The 10,329-nt window shown below is 48.0% G+C and overlaps 1 protein-coding gene across 1 annotated transcript; it reads right to left on the bottom strand.

Annotated features, from left to right (window-relative positions):
• Window positions 1–8,355: 8,355 nt before the first annotated feature.
• LOC130863260 (serine/threonine-protein kinase SBK1-like) lies at window positions 8,356–9,600 on the bottom strand. The gene has a single exon (XM_057753187.1). It carries the CDS (start codon window positions 9,598–9,600, stop codon window positions 8,356–8,358), a length of 1,245 nt encoding a protein of 414 aa, XP_057609170.1.
• Window positions 9,601–10,329: the final 729 nt, after the last annotated feature.

Genomic DNA, 10,329 nt, shown 5'->3' with positions numbered 1-10,329 from the left:
TCTTCACCAACCCCGCAACTGACAAAGGTCTGATATCCAAAATATACAAAGAACTCAAGAAATTAGACCGTAAAAGGTTAATCAATCCAATTATAAAATGGGGCACTGAGCTGAACAGAGACTTTTCAACAGAAGAAGTTCAAATGGCCAAAAGTCACTTAAGATCATGCTCAACTTCCTTAGCAATCAGGGAAATGCAAATCAAGACAACATTAAGATACCATCTTACACCGGTCAGAATGGCTAAAATCAAAAACACCAATGATAGCCTCTGCTGGAGAGGTTGTGGAGAAAGGGGCACTCTCATCCATTGCTGGTGGGAATGCAAACTTGTGCAACCACTTTGGAAAGCAGTGTGGCGGTTTCTCAGGAAAGTCGGGTTCAACCTACCTCTTGACCCAGCAATACCACTATTGGGAATATACCCAAGAGATGCCCAAACATACAACAAAAGTATATGCTCAACTATGTTCATAGCAGCATTGTTTGTAATTGCCAGAACCTGGAAACAACCTAGATGTCCTTCAATGGAAGAATGGATGAAGAAAATATGGAATATATACATATTAGAGTACTACTCAGCAGTAAAAAACAATGACTTCTTGAATTTTGCATACAAATGGAAGGAAATTGAAAACACTATCCTGAGTGAGGTAAGCCAGACCCAAAAAGAGGAACATGGGATGTACTCACTCATATTTGGTTTCTTGCCATAAATAAAGGACATTGAGACTATAATTCGTGACTCTAGAGAAGCTAAATAAGAAGGTGAACCCAAAGAAAAACATATAAGCATCCCCCTGAATATTAACCTTCATCAGGCGATGAAAGAAGACAGAGACAGAGACCAACATTGGAGCACTGGACTGAAGTCTCAAGATCCAAAGGAGGAGCAGAAGGAGAGTGAGCACGAGCAAGGAACTCAGGACGGCGAGGGGTGCACCCACACACTGAGGCAATGGGGATGATCTATCGGGAACTCACCAAGGCCAGCTGGCCGGGGACTGAAAAAGCATGGGACAAAACCGGTCTCACTGAACATAATGGACAATGAGGACTACTGAGAACTGAAGAACAATGGCAATGGGTTCTTGATCCTATTGCATGTAATGGCTTTGTGGGAGCCCAGGTAGTTTGGATGCTCACCTTACTAGACCTGGATGGAGGTGGGTGGTCCTTGGACTTCCCACAGGGCAGGCCCGGATTACTCTTAAGGATGATGAGGGAGGGGAACTCGATGGGGGAGGGGGAGGGAAATGGGAGGTGGTGGCAGGGAGAAGGCAGAAATCTTAAATAAATAAATAAATAAAAATATTTTAATGTGAAGATAAAAAAAAAAAGAAAATGAAGCAGGTTTTTGCTAATTATATAAAGTATATTACAGGCATATCACATAATCCAGGTAAGGCAGTTATAGAAAGATCAAATCAATCTATAAAGGATATATTAAACAAAGAGAAAGAGATAATAAAGATCCCCAGAAATAAATTACACAATGTTTTATTAACCTTGACTTTTCTTAGCTAATCAGAAAGGAACAATCACTGCAGAGAGAAATTTGATAATAATAATAATAATAAAAACTTCTGAATTAAATGACCTGGTGTGTTTCAAGGATATGTTGACCTCAGAATGGTGGTACCTCTTCCACACTGGGACCAAACACAATCAGTTCTGTGGAAAGAAACAACTTTATTCTAGCTGTGTGCGACCTTGACTTGGGTAAAGTCCCTGTCACATACAAGTAACTGTGTGATTTTGAAAATGTGACTATCTGGTGGTCAATTTTATTTTCTCTACTTTGCAATAAATCTGCAATATCCTGTCACCTCACAGCCACAGTCAAGTGGGTTTTCTGTGTCAGGTAAGATATTGTGAGGCTAGGTCAGGCGAGAAGAGGTGAGAAGAGCCAAGGTGAGACAGAACAAAAACTGTGGGATGGTAGGTGTGCAGCTCTGACCACAAGGCCCTCCCTCTGTCCCTCAAGAGCAGACAGACCATGGAGACCTGATCACTGCACTTGTCCTGTGCTGAGCTGCAAGTCTGTGGCGTGTAGAACCCAGTGTTCAGATGCTCCACAATGTTTATCCTGCTAGAGACACCTCAGACCTTTCCCACCAAAGTCACATCCCACCAGAAAGTGACAACCACCAAATAGAGCCACAGCCAATACATCCAATCATAAATGGTGTGTGAGGTTTTAGTTTGCCTCTGATGCATTCTGGTCCAATGAGCATCCAGTCGGAGACTCTTAACCACTCAGACTTGACCTTGTTCTTCCTGTCTGTGATACTGAGCAGGTTCGGGCTAGGAAGTGCTAAGGAACTGCTGAGGCCTTGTGGAGGAAGAGGCCGGTGGAGTTCCACAAGGTGAGAGCAGCCACAGATTAGCGAGGCCGGGCTCAGCATCTGTCTGGGGTGGGCCCCACATGCGGAAGACCCCAATCTCCTCACAATCGGGGCCTTAGCCCAGCTCCAGTGAGGGCTGGGGCAGTCTTCTCAGAGCCTACTGATTCCTCACAGCCCAAGTTCTCGTGAGGCTTAGATGCCTGCTGTGAAGAGTCAGGATGACAGGATGCCATTCTGAAAGGACAGCATTATTACATTAGTATTTCATCCAAGTTTTAAATTCATAAGCCTAGCTTTGTCCATATTTCCTTACTTCATCTTAGCACCTGTGGGATCTGCAATGCCCACTTTCTCATTGCCTACTTGAGTAACTTTAATAGTCTTTCATTTTCCTTTGCTAGTGTGCCTAGAGATTTATCAGTGTTATTTAGATATGTATCTTTCTCTTGCTTCTTGTCATGTTTATTTTCAATTTATTAAGTTTAAAAAATTGATTAATGGCTTCTTATTCACTTTCCTTTTAGTATTTATATAAAAATTTATGTCACAAATTGTAAATCTACTTTATCCAAGCCCTTGGGAGACATGAGTTTTAGAACAGTGTGGGCTACACAGGGAGTTCTGGATACCATGGGCCATGTTATGGCATGAGATCTTATTGTGGGAGATACAAACAAAATCCGAATGTATTCACTTTCATATAAAATCATTTAATTTTTATTTTTCTAATTATTGTTTAACTTTATTCCATAAAGTTTATTTGTGTGCACCTGCTCGTTTCCCTGTTGTACTCCCTCCATCTAAAATATTTGCCCTCACAGTTCTGCAAAATTTTTCATTCTTTCCTATTTTTTCTAGATTCCATTTATGAAAAAAGATATGTGTTATTTGTATTTTGGAGAGTTGTCTATGTCTTTGACTTGTTATACATGATTGCAACAACTTTCTTGAGAATTATGTAATTTTTTTCTATAATTTTATTTGTTGATTGATTATCTTGCATGATTTATGCATATAATGTTTTCTTTATCCATGCATATATTGGTGTTTATCTAATCTTATTCCCTGAATCATTTGTTATAGGAAGTGCAATGATAAGAATTACACTCAAACTCACACACACACATATATGTGATTCAGTATAGTGAACTCCCCTGGAAAGTATGCACATCCAGGAGTGATACAGCTGGTACGTCTATGTTAAATTTTCAGCCACAGCTATTATTATAGCATCCACAGTAACTGAGATATTTTATTTTACAATGATCATAGCATATGTGTTCTTTTTTCCTCACTTCCTATGCAGCATTTAGAAAAATTTAGATTTGGTAAAAAATGTAATCATTAAAGAGACACTCAAAGCTGAAATTATGGGCACTCCAAATATTATTATACGTTGTGAGAAATGGGTCTTGGGACTCAAGAAAATGACAACACAATCTAGAGTATTTGTGTCAGGCTGTAAGTCCTGTTGAAATTTATTCTTATGCAGATTGTTACCATGGTCAGAATTTGACCTTGTATTACTACATGCTTGGGTATCTCAAAGTGGTCCATTTGGTAAGCAGCATGTACTTGTGTGTAACTGGGGTAACTTTACACACATATTTGTATTCCATATGTTTGTTGGCATTTGAGACACTATCTCAGATATGCCGATTATGAGAAATTGTTTTCAGCATGTAGAAAATGAAACTCTGCTCTTGAACTTCTACCATACACAAACTGCACCAAATGTGTCATGGATGTCAAAATGAGACGTGATTCCCTAAAAATGCCAAAGAATACAGTAGAGAAAATCTTCCAAGTTTTGAGCATAGGAAAGGGTTTTCTGAGTAGGACTCTTGTCTATTCAGTAAATGAGACAAAAACAATCAACAAATAGGATCATATGAAATTAAAACTTTTTATTTTGGCATAATAAAATATCATTTAAATGGGGATTACACAATATGAGAAAATCACTGGTGCAATGGTGACTTGAGAGTTATTGTGTATTTAACTTTCTGCTGATCTGGTGAGGCCTGCACTCTAGGTAGGAATTAGTACCTGGCACTGCGTCCATGGTCAAAAGAGCATGGCTGGATGAGGCATAGAGTCCTTTAAGATGACGTTAATGTTGTTACTTTGTGTGACAAGAGTAACTGCTTCGTAAATATTTCTGATTCTATGGATAGATGTCTTCAGCTGTCAGGCTTGGTCAGAGGCTCTTATTTATGGAGTGCATAGCAGCAAATGCACAACCTCATAATTTCAAAATGTTGAAATGTCCATGAATGTTCATTCCTAATTGGGACCTGTAGACCAACCATTCCCCTAGACAGGGGAAACGTCATGGAAATGGGTCCTGAATGTCCTGCCTGAGAGTGAGGAGGACTGCTGTGACATGCTGTCTTAAGGCATGACCCAGCCATTGCTCACTCACATGAGCTGTAATCACCTGCAGCTTCAGGTGACCATGTTCAGAACTGACCGTTAACCTATCTGTCCTGAACCGGACAGCTGGAGGAGACAGCCTGCTGGTGGAAGAAAAAGCCTCCTAAGCTTTTGTCTTAGTACAGAAAATAAAAAGGAAACTTGAAGACAGCCATTTGTTTTACTTATCAGTTCCCCCTTTCTTTATCTGACATCCAGGGAAGACTGTGTAATTCCTATTTCCTCAAATTAATGAGTTTCTTGAGATTAATACAGGAGTATAGGTACGGGATTACTTACAGGAATATGAATAACAAATGTGTAGTATCACAAAGGCTCCCATTAGAATGGGGGACTCAAAAAACTAGAACCATGAACATGTCTGCATGACTTGTTTGCAACTGACTGAGACGGAGGTTCTCATTTCTTCAGTTCTAACTTAAAACCTATGTAAGCTTGGGAGCAGAAGGGCCTTATTATTCTTTTAAGTTCCAGCTTTCCCAGCCATAATTTAAATGCTGAGTCTTATGAACTTCCTAACTCTTTCCTTAGAACTTTCTGAGACTTAAGGAAATACTTCCACCCAGGGAAGAGCACACCTGTTGTAATCCCATATCAAATAATGAGTCCAGAAAGCTTACATTTAGGACTGTAAAACTACATGTATACATGTATATGCACGTAACAACAATGAAGGAAAAGAGAGGCCATACATGAGAAACAGCAAGGGAGAGTGTAGGGAGGTTTTGCAAAGATTAAAGAGAAGAGGAAATAATGTAATTATAATCTCAAAAATAACAGAAAATATTTATGTCAAAAAGGAAGTTTTTACATAATATTTCATCCTTTCCTTAAAATATTAGTTGGTTCCACAAGATCACAGTCTACCATGGAGCTCTGCAAAGGCACTTAAGCTGCACACCAGTGCTGAAGTTCCTAGTGAAGCAAACTTTATTGTTCACCTCCTCTGTAAGCACAGCTCCAGCATGGTGAGTGACTCGGCCATAAAGCACTGCTTCTCTCATACATAGTTTTTTCAGCAAAACCTATCATTCATCATCTTCCAGTCTATGATATTTGTGAGAGCTGTGTTTGTGATAACCAAACATCCTAGTGCTTCCTTTGAGCCAGTCCATCAGAAATGATTTCATGAATATTTCATTAGATTATGTATCCTTTTTGTCATGAAGGTTTATTTTTTTATCTTTCTAAATTTTTATTTTATAGCAATTGTCATATTTAGAGATGTAAATAACACATTTAAAAACCTCCCCAGGGCCAAAGGATGCCAGAGTATTTACAAAGACATGGGGTAGGGGAGGCAAGACAGGAGCGTGAGGCTCAAGGGCTTGGGTTCAACCCAGGCCCTGCCCCAGACTTGGACAGATGCCAACCACCAGCACTGTGTTGTGGGCTCAGGGAGCATCACACAGCCTGGGGCCCTCTACTCACAGGATCTGGTGGGAGACCTCTAGCTAACTGAAGGCCCCACTTCCTATCCAGGAAGCTCCCCTACACCCCACAAGCCAGTTCAAGGGGCCCCTGGGAAGCACCAAAGGACAGGGGCAGTGTGAGGGACACACAGGCTGGGACAGGTGTCAATGGATGATCTGGCCTGCCCTGGGGTGAGACAGGGACACACACATACGTGTGCGTACATGAACAAACCATACCTTCACAGAAAAACTGCAAAGGGGGAGGTTTCTCCTGTGGGTTTTGTCTTCTAAGTCTCCATGTCTACGATGTTATTTTTTTGCTATTATTATTATTATTTTGTTTCTTCAACAGTGACAAACTGAGGTAAACATCTGTAACCAACACCTTTCCTAAGGGGCAAAGGGTCCCAACCCAACAGACAGAGACAGTACCAGTGGTGGCAGCAAGAGCGGAGCCTGACCCAGCCTGAGTCCGGTTCAGGGTCAGGCTGGTTGCTGCCTTTGAAGGATAGGGCTGGGCTACATACCTAATGTCTCTTCTGAGGACTACCAGATACTACAAGGGAGAGGCCTCCCACACAGGATCTCCACAGAGAGAGGGTGCACATGGGACGCGGGATGTCTACTGTGGAATCTCGCTTGCTTGTTATTGCAGATCAGGGTGGAGAGGCCTAAGGCAAGAGGAGAAGTAGCGGCTGGGAAGGAGGGCCTGGTGGCCCCAAGTGGGCCAGGGCAGTGATGGGGGCCTTCTGAGATTCGGCTCTCGGCAGGAGGAGGGGTTTGCTACTTACCTGGCATGTGGGCCCTGTGTCCACTAGGGAAGTGGTGGCACCCCAGGAAAGTGGGACCAGGCCCTGGAGCAACCACAGTTTGTAAACTGGACTCAGGCAGGGCAGGGAGACCTATAGCCCTTTGTGGTGGGAGCAAGGGGTTATGTAGAGAGGTGGGGGCTCCAGGCTGAGGGGTGGTTGGTGCCCCTTGCAGCTAGCCAGCCAGTCCCACTATGGAACCTCTTAGAATGACCCAGAACTTTTGGAGGGACCCTAAGAGAGGCAACCCAGGCTGGCCAGTTGGGTGGTGCCAGGCGGAAGGCACAGCCTCCCTGTGCTGAGGTTATTACAGGGGTTCCTTAAGCCTCCACATTGAGTAGGAGTCCCAAAGGAGAGCAGGGACAAGGTGAAATCCTGTTTTGCTGCCGAAGAACCTGAGCCAACAGCAGGTGTCTCCTGGGATTCCCTGAGGAGTGTGGTAAAACACAGGCCTGGCTCTTGGCAGCTGCCTGGTGAGGTGTCCGGACCCTCAAAGTCACCAGACACACATCACACTCACTCTGACTTCAACGACTTCCTGTCCCATCCACGGATGCGCTCCTCCCCTGCAAGGGTACTGCCCTAGAACCGTGAGGCTCACACACGTGATTGACAAACCCCAGGAATAACTAGCGCAACTGTTTCCCTGCTTGCTGAGTGCCCAGGGAAGGAGCAGCTGGGCTGTGAATGCACCCCCTTACCCTAGAGACACAGGAGTGCCAAGCCTCCCGTTCTCCTGCCATCTGTTCCCCTATACCCTCAGGAGGGGTACCTACTGGAACTCTGTTCCCAATGGCCTCATGGCTGCGGTAATGGCTCTCCCTTCTGGGATCTAAGTACCCATCACCAGGAAGAGGTGAGGGGGCATCTCTAATATTCGGGTCTGTTCCTGCACACAACTTTTGCTACCTTTAGGGGGCTTGGCCTCTCCCTCTGACCTCCTGGGCACCACTGTTGTCAACCCAGTGCCTGTTCCCAGCCAGTTTCTAAGGGTCTCGTGCTCATCTCTGCCCAACACCAAAGGCCCCTTTCTGTGCCCAGATGGGTTTGGATGGAAGATTGTAGGGTGATCTGCCAAGGGGTGTGAAGCGCCAGAAGTGTCCAGGTTCCAGAGCTCAGTCTGGCCCACAAGCTCCCAGCCTTTGTCAGGGGCCTCGGCTCCTCTGGGCTGAGGCTGGCCACACACATGGTCATCCGCTAACTATGTCACCAGCCCACCACCGACCCGGGTGTCTGGGCCTCCTAGTCTACACTACTCCCTCCCACCGCGCTGTGGCTGCTCCCTGTCCTCAGTACGGGTTGGAGCATACGCGGCTTCCCCGCAGCGACTGCTCTGCTCCTAGCAGCTCAGACGCAGATTTCGATGGCCGTGGCCAGCACCACCTGCCCTTTGCTCTTGTCTGCACGGCCATCGGTCTTGCCCGAGGGAGCGGAAGGAGCCAGACCAGCCTCAGGCACGGGCACGGGCACGGGCACCGGAACGGGCACCACGCTGGGCGGCGAGGACCGTGAACCGCTGCCACTCTCGGTGAGCACGGTGCGCTTGAGCGGTGCAGGAGCCTCGAGGCGCAGGGGCCCGGGCAGGCGGTCCCCAGGAGGTTTGCGTGCACGGTGCGAAGGCCGCCGCCGAAGCTCAGATGTGAGCTCTTGTTTGAGGAAGCTGAAGACCTCCTTGGCCGGCCCGCGACGCTCGGGCTCCAGAGCCAGCAGCCGCTGGAACATGCGCAGTGCAGGCTCGGTGAAGCGGCGCCACTGCGAAGGCAGCCCCGGCAGGCGGCCCCGCTGCCAGCGCAGGAACTCCTCGAAGAAGGCATCGGCGCCCGACGCAGCCTCCCACGGGAAGTTGCCGGTGAGCACACAGAAGATAAGCACTCCGAACGCCCACACATCCACGCCTGTGTCCACCGCGAAGCCATCGGCACGGCCCGCCTGGCACACCTCGGGCGCTGTGTAGGGTATAGTGCCGCTCCCACGCTTCACACGGCAGCCCACGCGCCGCGTCATGCCGAAGTCCGCCAGCTTCACACGGCGGCACTCACGGTCACACAGCAACACGTTCTCGGGTTTGATGTCGCGGTGCACTAGCTGTCTGCTGTGCATGAAGTCCAGCGCCAGCCCCAGCTGCTGCACACAGCGCTTCACCGTGTCCTCGGGGAGGCCCACCTGGGGAGGGATGATGTCAAACAGGTCTCCAGCAGGCGCGCACTCCTGGGCAAAGACATAGCATTCCTCAGTCTCGAAGACCACGTCGAAGACCTTGATGATGAAGGGGCTGGATGACAGGCTGTTGGTGATGCTCACTTCACGCAGGAAGTTCTTCAGCTTTGTCTTGCTCTTATTCACAAATCTCAGCGCCATTTTGGTGCCTGTGCCCTTGTAAGCCACCAGGTCAACCTTCCCGTAGGTCCCTTTACCCAGCTCCCGGACAAGCTCGTAGTGCTTGGTAAGGTCGCTGGCAGTCAGTGTGCGCAGTGTCCGTGCTTGCATGTCTTCTGTGAGGAGGGGCACACCTGCACCTGGTACAGGGGCGGCCCCCGGCCCGCAGCAAGGCAGGGAGTGGAGCGGTTCAGGCTCTGGGCAGCCCGCGCTCATCTTCTCCCTGGGCTGGGGCCGCGGGGACGCCGCGGCAGGGGGTCTGGGCGCCCTGTCGGTCTTCGTCAGCCTGGCCCGAGAGGGGCTCAGGGCACCACCACCACCATAAGCCGGGACGCGGAGGGCGTCGCTAGGGGCTCGGTTGCCCAGGTCCCGGGGCTTTGGGGTGCCCGCGGCTTCTCGTTAGCAAGAGGGTCTGCTCTCGCTGTCCTAGGTTTGGGGGATCCTGTGTACCGGAGAAGCAGGGAGGGCTACCGCCCCGAAGCTGGGTCGCTCTCTGTCTTCAGGTGTGCGGTTGCAGCAAGCAGATCTTAGGGGGCCCGGGATGGAGCGGTCGCCGCGCGCTGGGTCCCGGTAACCGCGTGCGGGGCTGGAGGTCACGGCTCAGCCGCTGGGGGGCTCGGGCGCCGCCGCTGCAAGCAGCCCGGCCCTGCGGGCCCCTGCCCCGGCCTGGCGCGGGCTGAGGCTGCGGCTCCTGCTTCGGCTCCCGCTCCACCCGGTGTTCGGGCTCCAGCGCCGGCGCCCGCCCGAGCTGCGCTCCATCGCGTTCTCCTGTCATGAAGGTTTAAGTAAGTATATGACCTTCCTTCCAACTTTTATAGAAGTCAGATTGATCCCACATGTTCTCATAGTCTACAATGTCATGTGTCAAGCTTTGACAGGATGTTTCATTGATATTTTGAAAGTCTTTTGTACTTCAAGCAGTTGAGAGACAGATTACTCCCTGAC

The sequence above is a fragment of the Chionomys nivalis genome, chromosome 20 (assembly GCF_950005125.1).
Source record: "Chionomys nivalis chromosome 20, mChiNiv1.1, whole genome shotgun sequence".
In the NCBI taxonomy this organism is placed as follows: Eukaryota; Metazoa; Chordata; class Mammalia; order Rodentia; family Cricetidae; genus Chionomys; species Chionomys nivalis.
Note: the sequence above shows the minus strand (reverse complement) of the source record. Positions and strands in the feature narration are given on the sequence as shown.